The sequence below is a fragment of the Aspergillus neoniger genome, assembly GCF_003184625.1.
Source record: "Aspergillus neoniger CBS 115656 unplaced genomic scaffold BO87scaffold_10, whole genome shotgun sequence".
NCBI lineage: Eukaryota > Fungi > Ascomycota > Eurotiomycetes > Eurotiales > Aspergillaceae > Aspergillus > Aspergillus neoniger.
Window position 1 is genome coordinate 610,674 of NW_020291138.1, and position 24,616 is coordinate 635,289.

The 24,616-nt window shown below is 49.8% G+C and overlaps 10 protein-coding genes across 10 annotated transcripts; 6 read left to right on the forward strand and 4 right to left on the reverse strand.

The window, feature by feature from the left end:
- Positions 1-166: 166 nt before the first annotated feature.
- rrg9 (mitochondrial ribosome assembly protein RRG9) lies at positions 167-1,205 on the reverse strand. The gene has a single exon (XM_025621343.1). The coding sequence runs from the start codon at positions 1,137-1,139 to the stop codon at positions 288-290; it is 852 nt and encodes a 283-aa protein (XP_025481579.1). The 5' UTR covers positions 1,140-1,205; the 3' UTR covers positions 167-287.
- A 1,520-nt stretch (positions 1,206-2,725) lies between these two features.
- Positions 2,726-6,330, forward strand: BO87DRAFT_17329 (WD40 repeat domain-containing protein). The gene is made up of 4 exons (XM_025618359.1): positions 2,726-3,518; positions 3,571-3,842; positions 3,902-4,729; positions 4,791-6,330. The coding sequence occupies exons 1-4, from the start codon at positions 2,982-2,984 to the stop codon at positions 6,202-6,204; spliced, it is 3,051 nt and encodes a 1,016-aa protein (XP_025481580.1). The 5' UTR covers positions 2,726-2,981; the 3' UTR covers positions 6,205-6,330.
- Positions 6,331-7,307: 977 nt separating this feature from the next.
- BO87DRAFT_433105 (arginine permease) lies at positions 7,308-9,191 on the reverse strand (the record flags this gene model as incomplete). Its single annotated transcript, XM_025627644.1, has 4 exons — positions 7,308-7,876; positions 7,962-8,425; positions 8,496-8,676; positions 8,739-9,191. The coding sequence occupies 4 exons, from the start codon at positions 9,189-9,191 to the stop codon at positions 7,322-7,324; spliced, it is 1,653 nt and encodes a 550-aa protein (XP_025481581.1). The 3' UTR covers positions 7,308-7,321.
- Positions 9,192-9,951: 760 nt separating this feature from the next.
- On the reverse strand, positions 9,952-11,376 carry BO87DRAFT_414654 (putative aminotransferase, classes I and II family; the record flags this gene model as incomplete). Its single annotated transcript, XM_025626642.1, has 2 exons — positions 10,194-11,376; positions 9,952-9,996 (listed from the first exon to the last, which is right to left on the reverse strand). Exons 1-2 carry the CDS (start codon positions 11,343-11,345, stop codon positions 9,952-9,954), a joined length of 1,197 nt encoding a protein of 398 aa, XP_025481582.1. The 5' UTR covers positions 11,346-11,376.
- A 483-nt stretch (positions 11,377-11,859) lies between these two features.
- On the forward strand, positions 11,860-14,834 carry BO87DRAFT_433113 (fungal specific transcription factor domain-containing protein; the record flags this gene model as incomplete). Its single annotated transcript, XM_025627645.1, has 10 exons — positions 11,860-11,955; positions 12,298-12,355; positions 12,402-12,461; positions 12,497-12,573; positions 12,677-12,727; positions 12,798-13,045; positions 13,126-13,666; positions 13,729-13,778; positions 13,821-13,889; positions 14,012-14,834. The coding sequence occupies 10 exons, from the start codon at positions 11,860-11,862 to the stop codon at positions 14,832-14,834; spliced, it is 2,073 nt and encodes a 690-aa protein (XP_025481583.1).
- An 854-nt stretch (positions 14,835-15,688) lies between these two features.
- BO87DRAFT_395576 (putative MFS transporter) lies at positions 15,689-17,304 on the forward strand (the record flags this gene model as incomplete). The annotated part of the gene is made up of 3 exons (XM_025625194.1): positions 15,689-15,961; positions 16,031-16,568; positions 16,640-17,304. The coding sequence occupies 3 exons, from the start codon at positions 15,689-15,691 to the stop codon at positions 17,302-17,304; spliced, it is 1,476 nt and encodes a 491-aa protein (XP_025481584.1).
- A 291-nt stretch (positions 17,305-17,595) lies between these two features.
- Positions 17,596-19,806, forward strand: BO87DRAFT_433117 (tetratricopeptide repeat protein; the record flags this gene model as incomplete). Its single annotated transcript, XM_025627646.1, has 3 exons — positions 17,596-17,635; positions 18,089-18,138; positions 18,172-19,806. 3 exons carry the CDS (start codon positions 17,596-17,598, stop codon positions 19,804-19,806), a joined length of 1,725 nt encoding a protein of 574 aa, XP_025481585.1.
- A 498-nt stretch (positions 19,807-20,304) lies between these two features.
- On the forward strand, positions 20,305-21,458 carry BO87DRAFT_424391 (NAD(P)-binding protein; the record flags this gene model as incomplete). The annotated part of the gene is made up of 3 exons (XM_025627227.1): positions 20,305-20,383; positions 20,442-20,720; positions 20,782-21,458. 3 exons carry the CDS (start codon positions 20,305-20,307, stop codon positions 21,456-21,458), a joined length of 1,035 nt encoding a protein of 344 aa, XP_025481586.1.
- A 65-nt stretch (positions 21,459-21,523) lies between these two features.
- On the reverse strand, positions 21,524-22,443 carry BO87DRAFT_424392 (DUF3425 domain-containing protein; the record flags this gene model as incomplete). The annotated part of the gene is made up of 2 exons (XM_025627228.1): positions 21,524-22,263; positions 22,338-22,443. 2 exons carry the CDS (start codon positions 22,441-22,443, stop codon positions 21,524-21,526), a joined length of 846 nt encoding a protein of 281 aa, XP_025481587.1.
- Positions 22,444-22,810: 367 nt separating this feature from the next.
- On the forward strand, positions 22,811-24,325 carry BO87DRAFT_375122 (NAD(P)-binding protein). Its single transcript, XM_025622954.1, has 2 exons — positions 22,811-22,865; positions 22,957-24,325. Exon 2 carries the CDS (start codon positions 23,204-23,206, stop codon positions 24,305-24,307), a length of 1,104 nt encoding a protein of 367 aa, XP_025481588.1. The 5' UTR covers positions 22,811-22,865; positions 22,957-23,203; the 3' UTR covers positions 24,308-24,325.
- The last annotated feature ends 291 nt before the right edge of the window (positions 24,326-24,616 follow it).

The window sequence follows — 24,616 nt, forward strand, 5'->3', positions numbered from 1 at the left end:
TCTATACCCAATGTCTACTTCCGCCTGGGGGATCCCTTTATCCCCGCAAACCACTTTCACTTTTGTGAAACTGTATGTTACAAATGACGGCACTGCTGACCATACAACCTCGGATCGGAGGACTTGAGAAAGCAAGCTTTCGGGGAACAAAGAAACGAAGCAAATTCTCCACATATTGATTCCAGAACGCCTCTTCTATGCTATTCAATATAAACAAGATAGGTAGCTCGTATAGTACATGTGATAATATACATGATGACTGCCGGTACAGGCCCGTCCATCATTACTTACGCCTTTCCCCCTTTCTTCTCCTTATTGCCATAGAGCAGTTGCTTTGCGTCTGTCAGATCTCGGGTGCGCTTCGTACTTGGTCGTAGGCCGAGTTCCGATAAATGGCCCCAAATTCGATCATGTCGCTTCTCCCATCTCTTCCGCCGGTCTTCAATTTCGGTCTCAGAAGGCCTCCATTTGCTCTTCAATATCCGCCGAATAGCCTCCGGTGAGACCTTGAATTCTTCTGCAAGAACCGAAGTAGTAAACTTTTCCGGTGCGACCGCGTGAAGGTGCCGAATACCCTCCAGCGCATCGGGAGAAAGCTTCTTGGGAGGGTTCCATCCCTCTTTAAATTTCTCTTTCAGGGCTTGTTTATGAATCTGCCATTTCTCCGGTTTCTTCTGGGCCATGGGATTGGAAGGGGGTTCTTCATGGCGTGAACGTTTCTTCGATCGAGACGATTTGGTAGGCTTATTTGCAGTAAATGTATCGGAGGTAGGTGTCTCAGTTTTGGAGTCCACATGGCTGGTTTTGGATCCATCCACTTCTGGCGATGCATTTACTTCGGTCGAGGCAGATGGTTTATTTTCTGAATTTTCCAGCGGCGCGGTATTAGAAGGAGCTGAAGCGGCAGAGGAGGAGTCATGTGCTGATAGATATGGCGCGGATTGGCAAAGCTGAGGTTTGATAGAGGCGCTGAAGTTCCGTCGTTGCGTTTTGCATCTGCTATGAGAAAGAGGCGCTATGGAGAGGATTCTCCGAGATGCGGGACCCTGATGGAGGTCCGAGGCGATTTCTGAACGGAGAGCATTTCGCAAGACATTTGGGAGGGAGAGTCTGAGGGATGAAGCGCAGACGCCTGCCATAGTAAAGACTTAACAGAACAAAGTTCCTTGAATAAAAGAGAGAGATGGAAGCTGGGGAAATTCTCCCGGGACACTAAGAGACTTGCAACTGCAGAGAGACTTCTGGAAGAGGCCTAGAACAATTAGAGCCTAAGGCATACGGATCATGTGACCCAGTATTCAAGCCCCAGAGAGGAAGCAGACCTGTCAAAGTAGAAGGAGCGGTGGAGAGAAGCAAGCCTGGAAAGACCAGTCAGTTGCCCTAATAAGTAATAACCATCACAATGAAGAGCATGAACAGTTGCAGAGCGGGGATTAGTCGCTCTACCCTTTTAGAAGCCATATCGAAGTTGGCCCGATACGATATAACGCTCCACCCATCTATTAATATTGATTGTGCGCACGAGGATGGCTGATGAGAGACTGGACAAATATTCAAGATCTAAATGTCTAGATGTCTCTAATAATTCGATTCCAGTCTGTACCCGGGTAAGGGGCTAATTGGTGCAAATTGAAGGCATACACCGTAATATCCCGCTTAATCACGATTGGCCTAAAAGTCAAGGCTACCCAAGCCGATTGTCTGCCTTAATCTCCAGCTCTTTGTCCCCTTGTGCCGCACTAGTCGGCGTGCCATTCAGCATGTAACAAGTACAACTTTCGTTAGTGCCAAAGGTTACGGACCGGATTGTAACCTGAATTTCATCCTCGCCTTGACAGTTGTTAGTACAAATTGGCTATTTATTGAATATATTCCAGATAATATTTTCTTCTTCTTCCCACTACCAACTGATAACAGTCCACGCATGGCAGTGGGAAGAAGGATGAATTGGCTGTGTCATGGACGATGATTACTCGCGACAAGTCAAAAGAACCCAGAAGGATTAGCAGATCCCCACCGAGCCGGGGCCACTTGATGCCCTGTGAGGAGGTCGATCAAGCCTCTCAACTTTCATTCCCAATCTCGCTGGGAGGTTGGCCCGATCACTGGGCAAGACATGATGGGAGGAGACACATACACAAAGTGGGAAGACGTTGGTGTGGTGGTGGGAGTAACCACCATCTCACCTTCTTATCCCACAGCCGTGACTGGCAGCATCTCTCGCTTCTTCTCCCCACCGGATCAGGGATGATCGTCTAGGATCTTGGATCAGCTCGACGGGATCTTTCAAGTGCCCCCGAATTTAGCTTTCCCGAAGCTAAACACGACTAGAAGCAGCCCAGCGCCAAGGGTTCGTCCATCATTTTTCGGCTCTCCGCCCGTGGAATGTTATGGTTGTGGTGGTGCTGATGGTGGTCAAGCTGGGAGCTCTGTGTTTATCTGGCTCACCTCGCCCACATTCTGCCTTTTGCTTCGTCAAGGCTTCAATCATCCCTTCCCTACATTCTCTTCTCTCCCTCGCTCCTTTCTCTTGACCATCTGACCTAGTCATTCATTTAGAGCCATTGTTTTTATTTTGATTCCTTCCCCCCCTCCTTCGCCGGTCCTTTCGTCCTTCTCCCCGATCTCCGCCGCCTTTTCATTCTGTCTTCACACCAGCCTCTTCGCCGCCATCCACGCACAAGGAGAAAAAGGAAAATCATATACGGAGAACGAAAAGAGACTTCGCTGTCGACACCGAATTCCTCGTCCCTCCCGACCGAAAAGTTCCGTCGCTCATAAGCAAGGCTCCTCGATATTCCACATTTTCTCCTTCCTCGCTTGACCTGCGGCTCTTTCCCCGAAACCAGGGCCGTTGAGAGCCATACAGTATTTTCTGTCGGAAGCAGGCATAAAAAAGACATACAAGCCCCCAGCCCACCAATGCGTTCGAAATCCTGTCGACTGAAAGATCGTAATATCTCGTGAATGAAGCCGACGCAATGACGACCAACTCGTTGAGCGCAAAGAGCAGGCCCGCTTCATCGCTTCGCATCACTCCTTCGAATTCTCCAATCCTGAGACCACCAACGCGCTCTTCCATACACAAAGCACCGTCTCATCAGACAGCCTTGTCCCTGCGAACAGTACTCGGAACAACCACAACCACACCCCATGGATTCTCCAGTCATGAGCAAAGCAGGTCTTTCGCCCTCTGTGCAGGCTCAGTGGCGGTACTGGTCGAATTGGATGACAAGGACTGTGTAAATCAACGCTTTTTCAGGGCACGGCCCTCGGCAGCCAGTGTGAATCCAGTTACATCGTTCTACCACCAATCCACGCCGCCTACAACGCCTGACAGTCGAGCAAAATTCTCTTCAAGCCTGAGATCGACCGCCCACAGCAATGCTTACAATGGCTCTCCATGCCATGACACGGCTGATCCCGGTAGTCCCCGTGGTTGGTCTTCCCGCGAGAGAGTTAAGGCGGTTACGTGTACCGCAATCAGCCCTAATGGGGAGTTCCTCGCAGTAGGAGAAGTAAGCCAAGTTACCCTTGTGCCGCCGTCAACAATTCACTGACTTCTGCTAGACTGGTTATAGCCCCCGAATCATGATCTTCCCAACAGCGAAAGACACATCTTCGGAAATTCCCCTTTCGATCCTTACGGAGCATACATTTGGTGTGCGTGGCCTGGCCTTCAGTCCAGATTCACAGTATCTAGCGACGCTCGGTGATGTGAATGATGGATTTCTTTTCGTATGGACCATCAACCCGAAGACTGGTTCGGCAAAACTTCACTCAACCAACAAGTGCACTTCCCATGTCCGTGACATGTGTTGGATGGGTCAGACATTAATCACGTACGTCCTAGCGGTGTATGCTATATGTTGAGTGGGATATCAACTAACTCATGTTTTAGTGTGGGAGTCCGACATGTGAAAGTTTGGAGACTTCCAGATGCAAGGCCTGGGTCCCCTCGGTCTCGCCTTACTGTGGAGGTCCCAAGCAGCTCCCCGAGTCAGATTCCCAAAGCATTTTCGGGACGAAATTGTTTACTGGGTTCGCTGGCCGAAAGCACCTTCTCTAGCGTAGCAAGCTTTTCCGATCGGGAGTCAGTCGTAGGCACCGATACGGGGGCTTTATGCTTGGTGGATGATAGTGAGGGATCCCAGAAATTATCCGTCGTTCAATACCTGGATTTTGGCATAACTTCCTTGGCGGTCGACTGGCACCGCTCTTGTGTTTGGGTTGGCGGAAGGGGTGGACAAATTCAATCTTTCAGTTTCGAGAAGATACGCTCATCGGCCGCTCCCCTGTCTCCCACACTTTCTGGCAGGTCATCAGCAGAGCAGGCGCTCAAGGGCCCTGCAATAATCTGCATCGGTTCTCTGGGGTCTCGTGTGGTAGCGGTGGACTCGACTAATGCTATTGAGATACATTCGGGCGACGAATTGGGCGACGAAGTCGACCAGAGAACCCCTCAGACCATGGTCTCCGCTCACAGAGATGCGGTGCTTGGGATAGGTGGACTCAAAACTCCGAACCAGTATGAAGCTACTTTCTTCACATGGTCTCGCAAGGGCAGCGTGAAGTTTTGGAGTTCCCGAGGGAAGTGCAAGGATTCGCGTGCAATCCTTCTGGAGCATCCCCCTGGCTGTGATGAGGATATTTCCAATGAGTTGAAAGTAGTACGAGCTACGGATGAGATTGACCTGTTTGTCTCGGGTGATAAATTTGGTGTCCTAAGGTACATTTCCGTTGTTTGTTAGGAGTCAAGTTCATCGTTTTTGCTGACTAGAGCGACGCAGGATGCTGCTAGGCTCCTCATGGGAGCCCTTACATGAGGTCCGAGCCCATGGAGGAGAAATCACTGACATTGCTCTGCATACATCACCGGATACCTGCTTGATCGCCAGCTGTGGACGTGACCGCATGGTTCAGCTATTCGAGAGAAGCAATAACAAATTTGAATTAATCCAAACCATGGATGACCACGTTGGGGCCGTAAACCAGCTCCTCTTCCTTGACAACGGAGAGAAGCTCCTGTCGTCATCAGCCGATCGTACCATTCTCATTAGAGACCGTGTTAGCCGTGAGGTCAATGGTACGCCGATTGTTGCTTACTTGACCACCAGGGTGATCACGATGAAGGCATCCCCAGTGTCCATGACTCTTTCTACAGACACGGATGTCCTTGTCGTATCTACTGCTGATCGATGTATTCAACAATATGATCTCACTTCCGGTCGTCAGATCATGTCCTTCCGAGCTATAGATTCGGATGGAAATGATACAGTTGTCATGAACTCTTTGACCGTGACTTCTGATATCTCAAAGCAGAGTTTCGCGAAGCTACTCTTCGGTGTCTCAACCACAGACAAGTCGATACGTGTTTACGACTTGGAACGTGGCGTGCTTCTCTCAGCTGAATTTGGGCACACAGAAGGCATGAGTGATGCTTGCCTACTTGCAAATCATTCCAATGACTCCACCCAGTCAGACGACCGGATACTCATCAGCTCCGGCCTTGATGGGCTTGTTATGATCTGGGGAGTATCAGTGCTTCTTCAATCATCATCGGAGCCCTTGCCAGTCCTCCACAAAGACGATGATGCTCCTGTGAAGGAGTTGACACTTGCTAAACCCCCTCTACGCAAGGTTTTGTCTAAAACCGAGCTTGCTGGGCTCCAACGACAGGAAAACATTGCTGTCACCCCCACTCCGGCTCGCGGCCATTCTCCGACTTTCTTACGAAAGCTTTCCAAGTTCTCGCTGTCTCCCGCAAAGCACGGGAATACACCACCGCCCACTACGCCCTCGGCGACATCGAATCGTCGCTCCCCCACCTCTAGCGCTTGCAGAGACAAGTCACAACCTACATCTCCCTCTTTGCATACTTCAAAGACCGCAAGCACAAGGAAGGCTGGCAGTGGTCGAGGCGAATCCCGCCGCTCCTCTCTTGATATTCGTGCTCGGGCCAGACTTTCCGGGAAAAGCGATTTTGGAAGCCTCAACACGTCCACAGAACAAGTGTGTCGTACATTGAAAGCTTACAGGAAGAAGCTCAATGGATCAGTGGTGGGAAATATTCATGCCCAGAAGGAGCTCGAGAGAGAGCTGAACCTAACTCTACGGGCTCTCAACCTTCGAAGTAGCAGCAGCGAGAGCGCGGAGACTGAGACTGAAAGCAGCGGAAAGGAGAATGAAAAAGCCCTTGCATGATGCATCCAAGAGATCCATATATACACCCTGCCAGATGCTGTCGTCGGTTGTACGCTCGAAAGAGACGCCTGACGCTTCATGCGGATAGGGTGAGCTGAATACGAAGGCGGTTCCACTGGCGCCTGCCTTTGTTCACCCGTTCATATCTTCTCACCCTTCGTTCTTTTCTTCTTCGACTTCTCTTTATTATTGGCCCTGCCCGTCTTCGTAACATTCCAGGTATTCAGTGCTATCCTTAGACTTCATTTGTTCTCATGCGAGGGGTCTGCTTAGGTATGGTTTCATCTTATTTGCGCATTGCAGGTGTTGGGTATTCTGCTTCCACCCTCTTGCATGATATTCGGGGCGCGGAAAGTTCAAGGAGTTTGGGGCGCATGTTTTCGACTTCTCTCTCCAAGCCTTCCCTTGCAAGCTGATCCAGTCTGTCCTCATTGAACGTTCGGTGTTTCACCACACGAGGTGCTCTCGTGCAACCGCCATTGCACTATTGGCCTCTCAAAGATTCCTTCTCTTTGCTGTATCGGTTCATTTTCAAGTATTTTTATCTACCTTTCATTGTCATTTTCCCCAAATCTTTGTTCATCGTTCGGATCTTTACCTACCTTCTAAATGATACCCAAACATTGTCGCTGTTTGCGACAGAAGACTGTACTCTTCTGAATCTTATTTTATATGCCATGTTGAACTTTTATCCGATGCCAGTATTGATATGGCTCTGCAGTGCCCTTTAGAGATGTCCCCACATCCACAGCCAGCCCTGACATAGTTTCCTTATTGCAGTCTCCTGCTGAATGACAGTATATCAGAGATTACGAATATGGAGAACTGAATCATGTACTAGTATTAGCACCTTCTCTTCAAATAGTTAGTACTGGTGGTCTACCATACCGTGAACAGGAAGAACAAGAATCACAATACCTAGTTGCAAACCCTCCGCACAAAAAGGGATACGAAGATAGTAGTAGCTACTGATACTGGAGATCTTACTACAGCGGATCTATGCATTATACAGGCTTTATCCAAGCACATGCGAGCCAGTGCTAAGATCGTAGCGTGGCTCGACCATCAAGAATCCGATGCAACTCTATGGAATGATTTAACCACGAAAACTGACGAATCACTCAAAAAGCACCTTAATCGTTCTCATCAGAGACCTCCTCGCCGCAGTCGACTCCTCATCAATCCCATCCGCGTAAAAGCGTCGCCATCTATCAAGGTCAATCTCCTTTGCATCCACCCAAAGCGGGCCGCGATACCAAATCTGCGCGCCGATCCAGATGACAACGATAGCAATGACGCTGATATAGTTCGCAAAAAAGTTTTTAGCGTTCGTCGCTTGACCCAGAGGCCAAATGCTTAAATAAAGTTCCAGGCTAATCAATCCAATACACCAGACCAGTGCCCACCATGTGGCATAGGGATATGACCTTGTCCTCCAGGGAAGGCAGGCCTCACCTCGACCTTGCACCTTCCAGCTATATCGGAATCGTAGATGAGAAAGAGATATCATACCCCAACCGAAGAGTGTGAGGAGTGAGACTAGGTTGGATAGCCATTGGAAGACTTCAGCTCCGGTGTTGGATACGTTGATGTAGGCGAGAGCGCCTCCTATCCCGATGGTCGCGATATAGCCGGCCCATGGGCGGCCAATGTGATCTGCTATGCCGAAAATCTATCGGGATCAAGAAGACGGACGGATGGACTATGTTAGTACAAGTTTCTGAAAGCAAAGCTCTGCGAAACACACACTTACTTACCTTATGATTCATACCCACATGCGCCAATCCCATAAGCATCCGGGAGCCTCCATAGCCGGAAATACTCCCTGTAGAAATCATCGAAATGAAGATAACAGCGTTGGTCATGTGTGCCATTACGGGAATGCCTGCGTCCTTGAAGGCAATTACAAAAGGCGACGCATTGCTTCCTGACTGTCCGAACAAGTTCGGATTCGTTGGATCAACCGTCAATGTAATCATGAGACTCCCGAGAATGTAAAAGAGCCCAAGACGAAGCCAAATAGATCTGGCGGCTTGCGGAACCGATCTTCGCGGGTTAGCTACCTCGCTGGCTACCATTGCTGCGTTTTCTGTCCCCGCCATAGCGAAGACGCAGGTTGGAAGGATGCTGAGGAAGCCTTTGAAGCCGTTTCGGAATGCTTGCTCGTTCCAGTAGCGGAAACCGATTGGGTCTTCTTTGGGGGAGCCGTCGGCGGTAATAACTGAGTTTGGGGAAGTAGCTGCATGTTAGTGTTGATGGGGATGAGATGAATGGGAAATTGGGATCCATACTGATGAGAACAATGATGGCAATTAACATCCAGCCGAATTTCACCGTGGATGCAAATACCTCCACTTCAGCGAATAGCTTGACCACCCAAATATTGATAAGGATGATGACAACCCAGAAGATGGATATCCATGCGGCCTTGGGGACTTCGTCGGTCCAGTAGTTGAGGACAGTTACTATTCCCTGAGTTTAACAGAACAGATCAGACTGGAACGATAGATGAAAATGGTGGGTAGGGCAAATACCTGAAGTTCATTGGCAATCGTGATCCAATACGAAAACCAGTATCCCCATCCCAGGGCAAACCCGGCAGCAGGGCTGATGAAGATGGTACACCACTGCACAAAAGCAGATGGTAGGGGGTACATGATGGCCATTTCGCCGATGGATTGACTGACTGACCATACGATGGAGCTGCTGATTAGGAACCCTATGAAAAGACTTGCAGGACCACCGTTGACTAGGGATGTTCCACTTCCCAACCACATGCCCATTCCTATGGCTGATCCGAGGGAGACCATGGTGAGATGGCGAGTCTCGAGAGATCGATGGAGTGTTGTATCGGCTCCGTGATCGATCATCTCTCCCTCGTTTTTCCCAGTAACGTCTTGTATATCAACGCTCGTTGTTTCCATTTGCTCGTGTCCTTGAGCAGCAGCATCTTTAGCTGTCGGTGGTACTTGCGGCTCCGGTGACATCCATATTAGGCTTCGGGGGGGGTGTCAGCTGCAAAGATGTCCTTAAGAATATTAGATACGGAGTAAAAGAGATAGAACAGCAAAGTCAATCAAGCAAGTATGTTATGGCCGGTGATATGAGCCCTCAACCGGTCGAGCACAAGCCGCGAGACGCTACGGACATGTCAACCATCTAATATAACTCAGCTCAGTTCTCCCTTCTACTATTCGTTATAAGGTTCGAGCTTGTATCGATATCAAACAAGAATTTTCTCCGCAAATTCTCAAATTGATAACAAAACTTCCCCGCAGTATACCGACCTGTTATAGTCGTAGATGGCCAGTGATGGCGCCGGCAAAGGAAGGCAGGTGGTCACTTTTCAGCAAAACAAACGCCGTTTGAAGCCGGGAGGATTCCGCCGTAAGGCAGGCGGAGGCAATGTTTATCTTGGGGGATCTCGGCATTTGAGAAAATGACTCACTATATTAGATTCATCGCTATAGGCCTTTAGCTACGTGTTATCGTCTGAGATTAGATTAATCACGTATGATGTGAGGTCGACGATCATGCCCGTCGTCGCCTTGCATCATCGCTCGGGGTACCGCGCCTCTGGAACTACGATATGAGATTCCGGGATTTAGGGTGGGATATCAGATGATCAAATGAGATGGCCTACTTTGCACTTCACTATGTCCTCAGGTTCGAATTCCATCGAAAGCAGGTATACATCAAGCTATAAGCGATTCGATGGATGGGGAGATGAGACAGAAAGTATGTATATTACGATGTCTTGAAAATTTGACCATCAGGCATGTAACATATTAGCTGGTTCAATGTTAAGTTCACTGTAAAGCACGGACTATACGAATCACTGCCTCCTCTAGCCAAGGAAGAGGATGCGAGAACACCAAGCGAAACCAGCCAGGGCTCTCCGACCCATAAGCAGTACCATGAGCCACATACACCTTATTATCAAGTAATCTCTGGAAAATTGAATCGGTGAATGCAAGTCCCTCACTTACGACCTCCCTAGGATGTGTCTCTCTGTATTTCTTCCCAAGATTAACCCAGACGAAGAAGCCGGCATGACACCCGGGAAGATAATCAATTCCGTGCCTCTGCAGGAGACGAACAAGGAACTCATGGGACTTGGAGAGCATTTCTCTGTTTTTCTGAATGTATGTGTCTGTGAAGTCATCATTTTGAAGGATAGAGGTTGTGATCTGGTCCGACAAGGCTGAGACAAAACTGTACAGTGACAGACACTTCTGAGCAATGTGCAGCTTGGGTTTTGACTGGGAAATGATAGCACCAACTCGCAGCCCATTGGCACCGAAATCCTTGCTCATACCCCAGAGGACGTGCACAAATGCAGGGTCTATCAGCCCTCTGGTGTCTCTCGAAAGGAGAGATTCAAAGGGAGCAAAAGAAATACCTTTGTCAACGCGATTGCTCCAGATTGACAGAGCATAGATCTCATCGCTAATCAAATGCATTTTGCGCAATTGGCAGAGCCTCATCAACTTATCAACTGTGGCACGAGGATAACACCGACCCAAAGGGTTGTGCGGATTACAGAGCATGACGGCACGAACTCGCTTTCCCGTGTGTGCCTCAAACTCCCTCGCTGCGCTCTCGTACTTTTCGATGGCTTCCAGACTCAATGGGTCCGTGCCACCCATTTCCACAGGAACTACCACCGATCCGGGCCGCAGGGTGATGTCGGCAATAAAGGTACTGTAGTATGGCTTGCTGAGGAGAATTGCGTCTCCTGGATTGAGGAATGTCCAACTTAGGTGCTCAATGGCAGAGGAACAGCCATTGGTCATGAGGATGTGGCCTGGCTCAACAGGTCTAAATGGATTAAAATGTCTGTTCACAAAGTGCGAAACGGCCTTCCGAAGGGCGATGGATCCCATACTCCCGTTGTTGTAGGTGAGATGTTCTGCGGAAAGCTGTATGTTGGCATGGATGTAATCGAGCAGCATGTCATGCAGTAGCGTGTTCTCTGCCATGCCCACGGAGAGGTACCCAGATGGGTTTTTTCGAGGATGCCACATATCACTGATGATGTCCCATGTTATTCGAGTGGCACCGAGCTCCACGGCGCGATGACCACGCTTGGAGAATAGGCTGCAGTCCGACTTGGCTGCAGAGATGTCAATGGAGCCCATTGTAAATTTGAGTTGCAGAACGAAGAGTCAAGTAATCTGCGCGTCTCAAATACGCCCAAGAGCCAGTGGTATAGAGTGGCAGTATCTCGATGGTGCGACATGTACTCAGGGATGCAGTATAGTAGCCCATCACGTCTTTGCGAACAGCCTTTATATATCAACTCTACCGAGGTGTAAACGGTCGGGGAACAGGCCGATATCTGACAGTTGGCTTGGCCTCCTCTTCAATTCCAGGCAACTCTATGCAATGTAGATTTGCCTAGGCTCTAGTCTTTCACATGCCTGGGAGATATCGTTCTTATTCCTTCGGCCGATATTCCAGTGGTTGTGAGAATGAGCCATTTTTGTCAGTTCAGACGCCGTCCGGAAAGCCGGATCAGCAACTGACCGGAATCGGACAACTTAACGGCCTTCTAAATCTGTACTCTATCTTAGCAGATACCCTTCTACCGCATATCTTTTGGTATAGTCGTGGCACTTGCGATCCAACAGTGACAGAGTCTGCTTGCTGGGCATGGCGCGCGAAGGATTCGGGGCTTCGGGCTCAGATGCGCAGGTCTACCTTGGCGACCGGCGTTTGAACCCCGGTCTTCACTTTGGGAGAAACGAAGTGAGAAGCTGCCAAAGAAAGCTAGTACTAGTTTCTGTTTATTATCTTGGCAGCTTTTGATCTGATCCTTTAACTTACATGCTCAGGCCCTGGTCGAAGCAGGTGCTGATGGGTCGCCGAAGGAGCCAAGACCGCGACAGACGCCGAGGATGAGGGATAAATGGGGGAGCATGAGCCATGGATTAATATAACTCGGACCCAACTGGACTAGTAGCCATGCGTAATTGCATATCACCGGGAAAATAAAAGTGGGTAAATGACATGGATTTTGTGCATCCTGAAGCCTCAGAGAGTTCCAACTTTTCCTGCTCTTTCTTCATCCAGTCTCTAGCCAGAAAAAAGCACTCCGACGCTCCCTTCTGGTCACCTCAGAATCCCCAGAGAAAAGCCCAATCGTCTCGTGGGAAAGCAGAAGCTCAAGGCAACTAGAAGTGTGAATAGATTAGGGAATATTGATCAATGGGGAAGGATGACGTCTGCTACGACTAGACCAGTGAAACTGGCATGTTTAGCCTGGTATGTGGACCATACCATATGCAAGGGTTCCGCAAACTGACCCCAGCAATCAATAGCCGGGCTGCTAAAGTTCGCTGCGATGGGCAGATGCCGTGCGCCAGTGTAAGTAAGCATTAAGCATCCGTGTTCAAGTGTTCAAGTTAGCTCCCAAGAGAGGAGAGGGGTTCGGTCTAGTAACTATCTTCCAAAGTGCCGCTTCCACCAGGAAGAATGTCGATATCAACCAAGTCGACGAGGTGGTGCCCGTCGAGGGCCTGTTGCTGCTGCAGAGCTGGCTAAAAGAAGAGCTCGCCGGCTGGCCGAAAAGGCTTGGAGCGAATACGCAGAATGGAGACTTTGGCTTTCACCGACAAAACTACCGTCATGACAGTCGTAACAGGGAGCCTGGTATCCTTCAAATTCCTTACTTACCACCGACAGAGTCGATACCACAGCTGCGCAATAGTTCCCCCGAAAATGGCTGCTCAGAGCTCCCGACCCCACTTCATGATCTTGGAGATGTAGTAGAGAATGTCCTAGGATCTATGGAGGTGCCTAAGTGGAGCATCAGGGCTTACCAATGTGATCAAGATCTGTATGTTGCTATTTCGCAATGTAACTTGCTAGACTGGAGGGCTGACCTTTTGTCCCTTTTGCGTGTCGCCGGGGCGTCAGGATCAACGCATACTACATTTATTTACACCCTTACCTTCCCTTTCTGCCCCCTCCGGTGGTGCCTCAGTATGAGGATAAGTTTGTGGCAGTTGCCATTCAGTCCACTTCTGTGGCTCCTACGGAGATGCCGTACTGGCCTGTTTCGCCGCTTGCGCTTGCTCTGGCAGGGATACTAGTTCTGCTGCCTGTGCCTGGGGAGTCGCATGCACTACAGAACGAGGCAAGAGCACTACGACGTTCTTATGCTGATTTATTTGCGCGCTCCGCGCTGGACCTTCTGGAGGATTCAATCGAGTCATCCTCCGAGGAAGATAAGGTTAAAAGCTTGCGGAGTACCTTGCATCCTGCGGTGCCGAGGAAGCTAGAAGCCGTGTACGCACTGGGAATCCTCAGCTTATATGAATGTTGTCAACACGGGAATATTCCAAAAATGCGTATCCGAGCAAACCAGGCTCTAATTACTGCTATGGACATGTCACTGCACAAGGGTACTGCCAATGGCGATTACTCGGATGCGCAACGCCGGTGTTGGTGGGTGACAGTATGTATCACGTCGGACTTGCGCATGTTCTTTTTATCTGCATACATACCAACGACGAATAGATATTTCTTGTTTATCAGTCATCTATCATGACTGCCTCGGTGAGTTCAGCGTGGGTTGTGTGATGTGCTTCGTCTGACTGGCAAGTCCATAGGCTCCAATTGTTACCATCCATGATACTCGAATCACAACAGCATTTCCCGAGTTTCGGGGATGTCGCGAGGTAAGCTATGACCTTGTTTCATTCTGCCAAGCTTGACGGGATTGATATGAACTGAAGACATTTGCATTTATCCTCTAGCCGTGGCCCCTTCTAATGCATGCACAAGAAACTCTTCTCCGTAGCTGCGAGGTCGGACGCCAGCTCATCACTGAGGGCCACCATTCCAACCTATCAAATTCCATCCGAGAAGAAATCCAGACTTTGGATTCCTTCATCCTTGAGCTGGCAGCCGAAGTTGACAGGTTTCGCTGCATAACCAATTATGAAGGGCCCGAAGCAGACGCCTCGCGCAACTTGTGGGCCATAACCAATGGCCTGATCCACACAGCCAGACTCATGCTCCATCGGGTTCGTGCCTTTCCAGATCGCGCTCTCCTAAATAACGACTACTACGATTACCTCGCGATCGGAATCAGCCAGACTTCACAAGGGGTAGCACACGACTTCCACCTCTCTACGGGACGAATCGCTGAGATAAACGCTCTCTTCCCTTTTACTGAGAAAAAATCAATCCAGATCTGCCTGCATTCCGCCCTCGTTGTCTGTCGGATTTTCCGCCGTCTTCCTGTCCCGAACGCTACTAGGTACACCGACATTGCTGAGGACGAAATACCCCTTCCGTGGCTGTCATGGTGGCCTATGGCCTCTCCACGCTCAATACCTTATCTAACATGCTGTCAATTTCAAAGCTTTGGTGTATTGGCAATCGTGCTGTGGCGTGTGCGAATGGCTTCACGCTCTGGCAATTTGGCTAGTTACTCATATTTACTTGATCAACCTGGTAGTTGTTCAACCCAGGTGCAAGATGCAGAGCGCTTGATCGAGGAGCTGCAGTCGGGAATGGAGGCTATGGGGCGGTCTATCCATGCGGATACGGTGTTTGAGGGAATTATAGGAATGGCCAAAGAGATAGAGAGGATTTGGAAGAGCACTGTCATGGATTAATATCCTAGTATATCTTTCACATCTTAATGTTGGCGCTGTGAAGATTTCTCGCTAAGTAGAGATTATTTTCCCTCTACTATTAATCCATCACTCATACATAAGACTTTCCGGTGAAGGAATGATAACCCCACACTCTAGAATGTGCAATCAAAGGTTGATTGATGGAAGCGGGGGGCCTCGGCGATTGAATCTGATAGCGGCGATTGATCATAAACTACGGATTTCCCCACTTCCGCCATCTCGGGCATCAATATCGGCGAATCTCTCTCTCTCAATTTTTTTTTTTTTTCCTTTCCTACTCTCTCCTTGGCACGAGATCATGAAGCAAACTTCCGACAGCATCACTTTAGTCCGTACTTGTCATACCAATGCACGATACTTGGTAATTGATGACTCTCTAGTCTAGGAGTGTTAAGATTAATAGTCATTGTCGCAAATGAGAGGTCTCCTCGTAGCTACCTGGAAACAGATAGACTGGCGCTATAGGAGCCATTCAACTGCATTGTGTGCTCAGTGGATCTTTTATCATTTCGAATGGAACTGTCTTGGTTTTCCCCAGTATGGACCAGTATGGGCCCTGTCCTTGGTTCAGTAGTCGGCAAAGCTGTGTAAACTTAAGCTATAGTTGCTGCTACTAAACCAGTGAGTGAATATTCGGCATTTCGGGCTCGGCTGTGCTGGGGTTCCAGTAGTGTTATGCAGATAAGTTAGTCCACTTGACTATAAATATGTACATAGTATATGTATCCGAAAAGTTTCTCGATAGTATCATGTCAGTCCGCCTTGTCCTATGTTGACAGATTAAGAAATAGTATCGCATTTTGGTACCATTCTCCTCCTAAAATGGAACAATCATGAGCCCCCCATCAGAGAAAGTGATTCCATCCGAGACGGATGAAGAGAGTGGTGAGTATCCCTTTCTGGTCGACTTTGAAGGACCTGATGATCCTCTCCTTCCGCTTAACTGGTCCATTACGCGGAGAGTTTGGGTCACTTCAGTGGTGGCTATCCTGAATCTCATTGGAACGGTTGCCAGCAGCATCTTCGAGACTGGCAATGAGACATTCATGCAAGAGTTCAACATTAGCCATGAAGTCGCCGTGCTGGGGACGAGTTTATTTTTGGTAGTACGTGACCGCTCACCTGCTCACTTCCTTTTCCTCTTCCGACAAATTCCTCATGATGAATGAATTCAGGGCTACATATTTGGTTTCCTCACCTTCGGTCCTCTCTCCGAGCGATTCGGTCGTAAATGGCCCATGTTACTAGGAATCACCCTCTCCTCGCTCTTCGACTTGATGCCTGCCCTTGGGCACAACCTGGCCACCATCTTGCTTGGTCGTTTCTTCGGCGGGTTATTTGGCGTCGCACCAGTCGCGATATTCGGCGGCGTCGTGAGTGACTGCTGGCCCATGGCCCATCGCGGGATTGCCATGGCATTGGCAGTGTCACTCGTATTCTCCGGACCTACGTTTGGTCCTGTCTTTGGAGGATTCATCATGTCCTCTCCAACCCTCGACTGGAGATGGAACATGTGGGTGGTCATCATCGTGGGACTGGGAGCCTCGCTGCTATGCGTTTTCGCCTTTCCGGAGACGTATGCACCGATGATTCTGCGAAAGAAGGCGCAGGCACTTAGGAGGAAGACAGGTAACTTTAATCTTAAGACTGCGTCGGATGAGAAGTGGATAAGTCTGGAGGAGATCACGAGGGTTTATCTGATTCGGCCTTTTTGTGCGTTGATCTTCCCTCACCCCGGAAGAATGAATAGAAGCGTAAGGGGTTAGCTAACAAAAAGAACCTAGGGCTCTTCACCACGCAACCCATCCTCGCCCTCCTTACCCTCTACCAATCCTTCATTTACGGCATTCTCTTCCTGTTCTACCAGACCTACCCCATCGCATTTGGCGAAGACCGCGGCTGGCCCACAGCCCTCAAATACCTCCCCCTCATGGCCATCATCTGCGGTGTCTTCGCTGGCGCCATCGGCATCATTATCCACAACCAAGTCCACTTCCGTCACCATTGCCATGCCCCCGACGGTATCACCTTCATCCCCGAAGCCCGTCTGCCGCCCATGATCGTCGGCGGCATCATGGTCCCCATTGGTATGTTCTGGTTTGCAGGCACCGCTACGCCGGCCACCATTCCCTGGCCCAGCGCCATCTGTGCGAGTTTCTTGATTGGCTGCGGCATGTATTTGCTCTTCATTCAGGGGTTTAATTACATCGTGGATAACTATACCAGTATGGCGAATAGTGCCATGGGGGTCAATGGGTCCATGAGGAGTATTTTTGGGGCAGTGTTTCCGCTGTTTGCTAATCAGATGGTGAATGGGCTGCGGGTACAGAGGACGACCATCGTTTTGGCGGCGATTTGTGTGGCTTTGGTGCCGGTGCCGGTTTGCTTTTGGTATTGGGGGGACAGGATTAGGAAGTGGTCGTCTGCGAAGGTTCCTGATAATTTATGAACTGACGTTGGCTCCTTGTGTGTCTTTGCGAAGCGAATTGGCTGTATTCGGTTGAAAAGTATCTTCATCTTAATAGAGTAGCTAGATAGTAGTTATTTGGAATGGGACCATGGCATTTGGATTCTCTGGGGTCTGAGGTTTCGCTGACTAGGTCGCGTTGGCGAAGAACTCTGATTCATGCTGTTTGTCAGAGAAGTTAATGTGTTCGTCAGATACGACAGAGGACTAAAATCGCATATCGGCATAAGTTTCTATTATTCTATTGTCATCTTAAAAGAGCAATCTCTCCCGATGTACAGTATCAGCTGGGAGAGAAACCATTGTATCTGGGGTGAGAAATTAATTCCCAAGTACACTTACTTCTTGAGTATATACTACTGTACAAGTCTGTTACAATGGCTTTCTCAATAGTCTAAGGACCTGCAAATTCCAAATTTGTGGCTAATGCAATATGCTTCATCCCTCGGCCAAGTCGTCCTAAAAGTCAGGCCATAAAAGGCCGTTAAGTGAATTATTCGATGGCTCCCCTTCGGTGATTGATCGGCGTCTGAAATGACATTCTTACTGGTCAGATAACAATCATGGCTCCGACTCTGGAGTAGTGGTAGCAAGTAGCCGTAGTTTACTGTCACCAATATAATATAAATCGTAACATTTCTCCCACCATGCATACTCCGTAGTATTACTACTACACCATCATCCTTATATTCCTTTTTCTTTTTTCAAACTAACCTACTACAACTTCTGCTCTCTGAAACCAATCCCATAACCATAACCCGCACAGCCATCCCAGCCAGCGAGCCCTACTTCAACCTCAGCGCCTACTCGCGCAAAGTCACCACCACCAGCGAAGATACACGCATTTAGTTCAATCATGGTCTCATCTGGGTCTACTCCTTCCACCACGGCGAAGCCGTACACTGCTTCGAGCAAGCCATAGCCCACGATCCCACTTTCGCCATGGGCCACTGGGATCTCGCCTACGCAGTAGGCCCCAACTACAACAAAGCCTGGGAGCGGTTCAACCGCAAAGATCTTCACACCTGCGTACAACGTGGCTACGAAGCCTCACGCAAAGCCCTCGCTCTCTCCCAATCCACCGACACCACACCTCTCGAGCAAAGCCTCTGCAAAGCCATAAACGAGCGATTCCCAACCCCAACCTCCCTCCAACTCGAAACCTACAGCGCCGTCAACCGCGCCTACGCCGCCGCCATGAAACCCATCTACGAGTCCTTCCCTAACGACCTCGACATGGCAGTCCTGTACGCCGACGCCCTTATGAACATCACCCCCTGGGCCCTCTGGGACCTCTTCACAGCCCAGCCCAACCCCAAAGCGCCTACCAAGGAAGTTCAAACCGTCCTCGAATCCGCCCTCGTCTCCCATCCCCACTACCAAGCCTACTCCCACCCAGGCCTCCTTCACCTCTACATCCACTACATCAAAATGTCCCCCACCCCAGAAAAGGGCATCTACGCCGCTGAACACCTCCGCGACCTCGTCCCTGACGCCGGCCATATCCACCACATGCCCACACACCTTGACATCCTAATCGGCGACTGGCGCGCCTCCATCAGGTCCAACTACCGCTCCACGCTCGCAGATGACCGCTACGCCGCCAAAGCCGGCCATAATAACTTCTATACCTTTTACCGCCTCCACGACTACCACTCGCTCATCTACGCCGCTATGTTCGCAGCCCAGAAACGTACCGCCCTCGATGCAGTGTCCCGCATGGAAGCCAGTATCCCGGAGTCTCTCCTCCGCATGCAATCTCCTCCTATGGCCGACTGGATCGAGCACTTTGTTGCTATCCGCCTGCACGTCATGGTCCGCTTCGGGTTGTGGGAGGAGCTTATAAATAATACCTCTCTTCCCGGAGACCAGGATCTGTATGCTATCACGACAGCAACAACCCACTACGCCCGCGGGCTCGCCTACGCCGCTACCAATGATGTCCCCTCGGCCCGCAGGGAAGAAGCCTTGTTCCTGGCAGCCCGGGACCGCGTCCCGCCCACTCGCCGCGCGTACAATAGCAAAGCCGCCGATATGTTGGCCGTGGGGGTCGCCATGCTGAAGGGGGAGATTGAGTATCGAGCAGGGAACTATGAGACGGCGTTTGCTGCGCTGAGGGAGGCCATTGTGTTGGAGGATCAATTGCCGTATAGTGAGCCGTGGGCGTGGATGCAGCCTGTTAGGCATGCTTACGCGGCGTTGAAGCTAGAGCAAGGGGAGTTGGAGGAGGCGGCCAGGGTGTATAGGGCTGATTTGGGGCTGGATGAGTCGTTGATTCGTCCCAGGAGACATCCGAATAATGTTTGGGCGTTGCATGGGTATCATGAGTGTTTGGTGAGGTTGGGGAGGGTAGAGGAGGCCAGGGCCATTGAGGGGGCCAAGAATGTGGCGTTGGCCGGGGCGGACGTGCCGATTTTGGCGTCGTGCTTTTGTAGATTGGAAGTTTCGAAGGAGGAGAATGGGGGGTGTTGTGGGGGAAAATAAGCTCGGAGGAGCCGGGGGGGTTTATAGTAAATGTTAGGTTCTAATGTAGGATCATTTGGTAGAGTTTTTGTTCTAGAGGAATTGTGTAGCTTTATATAGTATGCAAGTAGTAAAATGTACTTGCCGAGTATTCCTCTCCATGATTTCCACAAAATATTATTCAATGATTTATGCATGTTCTTTGGCGACTTGGTCATCTATCTATGTGCTATATCAAAAGTATTAGTGCGAGTGAATACTTCGGTTACTGCGGAGTATCTACAACCTGCAACTTAGAATACAGTGGCTCCATCTTGTTCTGCGCCAAGGCATCAGGCTGACGCTCTTTCAGCCAATCATATTAGCGAGTTTTACATCCTCTTATAGCCTCGTTCTTCAAGGCCCACTCCTTTTGGGGTTTCTCTTTCCGTCTACAAAGAATATAATCCCCCTCCCCCCTACGAAACTGCTTGGCCTGAAGTTTTGTCCTTATAACATGAACAGGAAGTAAAGCAAAACATGGTGTCTATCACAGCCGTACGGGAGAATAATGGCGCTATCCCTCGTCTGTATGGGTCTAATCTGGTTGCAGTATTTGGTGAGTCCCCATATTCGTTCCCAGACATATACAAAGTCAAAACTGAATTTTCATGTAGTCGGCGGAACAAGCGGGATAGGCGAATCGACAGCACGCGCATTCATCCGCAATACAACCGCCTCCCGTGCCTATTTGATTGGGCGCGACCAGGCAAGAGCAAGTCGGATTATTGAGGAATTGCGGCAAATCAAACCAGACTCGCACGTTGAGTTTATCAAAGCGGATGTGTCTCTTCTCCGGGAGGTCGATGAGGTTTGCATGGATTTGAAGAAGAAGGAGGATCGATTAAATCTGTTGTTTTTGAGCCCGGGTACTGGATCGATGAATGGGCCAGATGGTATGACGGCCCATATATAATAATTTCTGATGCTTGGTGCTAATTGTCGTCTTTACTTTAGAGACTAGCGAAGGGCTCGACAAGAAACTAACGCTCCACTATTATGCCCGGATGCGGTTCGTGGCAAATCTCCTCCCACAGCTTCTCAAGGCTGGCGAGGATCAACAACAGCAACAGCCTCACCGGCTTTCGCGTGTGGTATCGGTACTAGAAGCCGGAGGTGAAGCAGCACTTCATTTAGACGATCTTTCTCTCAAAACCAACTATTCGCTCCGCAACTGCGCAAAGCATGCGATTACCATGAACTCAGTTGCCATGGTGCAACTGGCTGCTTCGTATCCACAAATCTCATTCATTCACTCTTTTCCCGGACTCGTGCGGACACGTCTAGATCGGGACCTGGGTGGCATTGCCAAGACTGCATTAAACGCCTTGCTTTTGCTCGGACGGCCATGGGAGATTGGATTCGAGGAGAGTGGAGAGAGACACTTGTATGCAGCGACGAAATTGCAGTTCGCGCCGCGGATGTGTGGAGACAAGATGGATGCTGCTGAAGGTTCGGATGGAAAAATTGGAAGTGGGTTCTATCGGCTTGATTCCTCCGGATCAACCTATAAACCCAGTCGGATGATGCAGGTTTATCGCGAGCAAGGGATTCGAGGGCTCATTTGGAAACACACACTTGGTGTTTTCGAGCAAGTCCGCGGCGGGTCGAAACTTGATAATGAAACGAAGTAGAGCTATGCTCGCTGAATCAAGCACATCTAATCGAGCAGCACCAGTGAAACATTATGCGTATGTAGTCATAGAGCGCTCACTTCGAGCTCGTCCAGTCCTCGTTTAGCTCTCCAGTAGTTACTAGAGATCAAAAGCTCCTTGCATCCTTTCATAACCCACGCCCACTTCTGAACGAACAACTCGGACACTTCCCAGCTCTGCGGAAGCCAAGGGTCACCCCACACCATAATGCCAATGTCGCCGTTAGTAGGATCCATCATGTCCTCGCAGAGCTCGCAATCATCAAACCCCTCCCCAGAAGTGATTAGATTATCGCGCATCTGCGGAAACGGGAAACAGTCAACCCAGGGATGATGAGGGACGGAACATTGAGTAATGGTGGGCAAAAGATTTAGCGGAACACTTGTCTCTTTATCCTGCTGTTGTAGGTTCCAGCCGGTAAACGGAGAGACAGCCTCATTATCCTCCATTGCGTGTATATTCCACCCCAGTACGCCCATGATGTCCACAAACGCACGCAGAACGTTCATCTTGGTCAACGTCAACAAATGATCCAGACACGGATCCGCCGCGTAGTACCGTTCGTAGGCTGCGGCGTGGAAATTCATCATCATGGCTACAGCCTCCGACAGCGATGTTGGCCGCGGAAACTGCTGCTTCCGCGTGCCTTGGTTTGCTGACACTGGATCTGGCCGTGGGAGAATCAATGCATAGTGTCGTTTTTCATTACGCCTGGCCTGCTGCTGTGCGATGAGAGCTCTTTTCTTATCGCGTTTCCGAGCTCCTGGTAGTGCTACTATTAGGTCTGTTCAAAACAAGAGCCGCGGTACCCGAACTATAGTCCGCAGAGTAACAAGATAGTGGAGTAGATGGACTTACTCATAGCACGTTGGTTTATTCTATTCTGCAGCTTCTTGCGAAGTGCGGCATCGGTGATGCCCGTCCAATTCTCATTGAGGCGAGAGACCCGCTCCTGCGGAGACATGAGAGGAAGCATGACTAGTACTTAGTATAATGGATGACGCGAGCTGAGCGAGTGAGAATTTATGTTCTACAAATGGACTGCCGGAAGAAACGGAAATAGCAGGCAGACAAACTCCGAGGCACGGGGAGGCAAATTTAATTACATAAGAAGCATCAATACTGGTACTAGTACCGTATTTCAGTGCCAAACGGCTTGAAACTTTCCAATATTTAAATGGCCAACCATGCACCACTTACTTACTATAGTAAGCATGCATTAGCGGACCATTATGTCGGCACCCTATCGCGATACATCGATACATCGGACTTTTTCTATCCTTTTGAGTCATACAGAGATTCCAAGAGGTTTGATATGACTTCAGCTTGTTGAAGTGATTTGGCAACTACCACTCATCTTAGAACCACCTATAGAAATGGCACAAGGTAAGTATTCCCCGTCAAGACATCTACCTTCTTTCGAAGATGATATGAAATGTATGAGATCAGAAGCATAAATACCTACTAATGTATCCAGTGTCCGCAGCATCATCCCCATCATCCAGATGATATCCGTCTCCCCAATATACTACCGATATCAGGTTCAAGACCCACCGAACCGGTGCAACTGGATGACTGCTCTTGAACCAATCATCGAACAGCAGGGTGTATACAAAAACCGCTCATATCAGAGCAATGGCTATATAATGACCTCTTCAACCCTCATGTCCCAGTCCCATGCTTCATACTTCAGCCTTCATTAGCATTGATTAGAACACTCCAAGATGACATTCACCCCCCAGACCCCGGCCGCCGAGATCACGGCTTCCTTCCCAGAAGCCGTGCAGGGCAAGACCATCCTCATCACCGGCGTCTCCCCAGGCAGCTTGGGACTTGCAACCGCCGAAGCCTTTGCCTCCCAGTCGCCTGAAAACCTGATCATCTCAGGACGATCCACCGAGAAAGTCCAAGCGGCCATCACCCACCTCGAAACAACCTACCCAGCCACCACCTACCACGCCCTGATCATGGACCTATCCTCCCAGAAATCCGTCCGCGCCGCAGCATCCCAACTCCTGGCCGACACTTCCATCCCCACCATCGATATCCTGATCAACAACGCAGGCGTCATGTCCATTCCCACCCGAACCCTCACCGAGGACGGACTCGAGACAACCTTTGCAACAAACCACATCGGCCACTTCCTCTTTACCAACCTTATCCTACCTAAGCTGATCAAGGCCGCTTCTACCACCGCCACCACCACCAAAGCCACCGACTCCGGCCTTGCTCCCCCAACAAGAATCATCAACCTCTCCTCCTTCGGCCACCAATTCTCCCCCGTCCGCTTCACCGACCTCTCCTTCACCAAAGTCCCCAACGAACTACCCGAGTCCGAGCGTCCCGACCTCCAGAAAACAGAGTACCTCACCGGCAACTTTCACGCAGACGAGGCATACTACGGCTTCTTCTCCTACGGACAGTCCAAGACCGCCAATATCCTGCACGCGATATCCCTCAACCAGAAACTACTTGCAAAGTACAACATCGCTGTGTTTGCCGTACACCCCGGCACTGTCGACACGGGGATTGGTCGACATGCGACACCTAGCGAGATTGAGACGGCCCTGCAGAGGGTGAAGGATTTGGGGATGGATCCTACGCCGAAGTCAAGGGAAGTGGGGGCTAATACGACGGTTCTGGCGGCGGTGGATCCGCGTTTGAAGGTGGTGGATGTTAGTAGTGAGGATGGACAGGTCAAGGGGGTCTATTTGGCGGATTGTAAGGTTGATGATGGGGGTGCTGTTGCGTTTGCGACTGATAGGGGAATTGCGGAGAGGCTTTGGAGTGTGAGTGAGGAGCTTGTGGGGGAGAGGTTTGAGTTTTAGGTGTGTGTTGGTTTTGTCTGTTGTTGGTGATTACAGTAGAACAGTGAGTGGAAATCTGAATTTTGATGTTATTCTTGGTTACAGTAGACAGCATACAGCATACACAGGATGAGATAAAATTGTTCCTACCCTTGTAGTATTTCAATAGCAAATCTAGACTGCAGCTCAATTGGAACATTGAAATCAAAGATTAAGTTGAGGTAGTGGTTTTACACTATCCATACTTAGTAAACTGAAGTGGATCTGGCGATACTCAGGGAAAACTACTTAGCCTCTGATTGGTCGAAAAAGCGTCATCCAGGTGCATTA

Bases quoted from the DNA above. Each gene is read 5' to 3' on its own strand.
- rrg9 (XM_025621343.1), bottom strand. From the start codon at position 1,139: ATGGCAGGCGTCTGCGCTTCATCCCTCAGACTCTCCCTCCCAAATGTC.
- BO87DRAFT_17329 (XM_025618359.1), top strand. From the start codon at position 2,982: ATGACGACCAACTCGTTGAGCGCAAAGAGCAGGCCCGCTTCATCGCTT. The intron at 3,519-3,570 runs GTAAGCCAAGTT...GACTTCTGCTAG, and splicing joins AGTTCCTCGCAGTAGGAGAA to ACTGGTTATAGCCCCCGAAT. The intron at 3,843-3,901 runs GTACGTCCTAGC...CTCATGTTTTAG, and splicing joins ATGGGTCAGACATTAATCAC to TGTGGGAGTCCGACATGTGA.
- BO87DRAFT_375122 (XM_025622954.1), top strand. From the start codon at position 23,204: ATGACATTCACCCCCCAGACCCCGGCCGCCGAGATCACGGCTTCCTTC.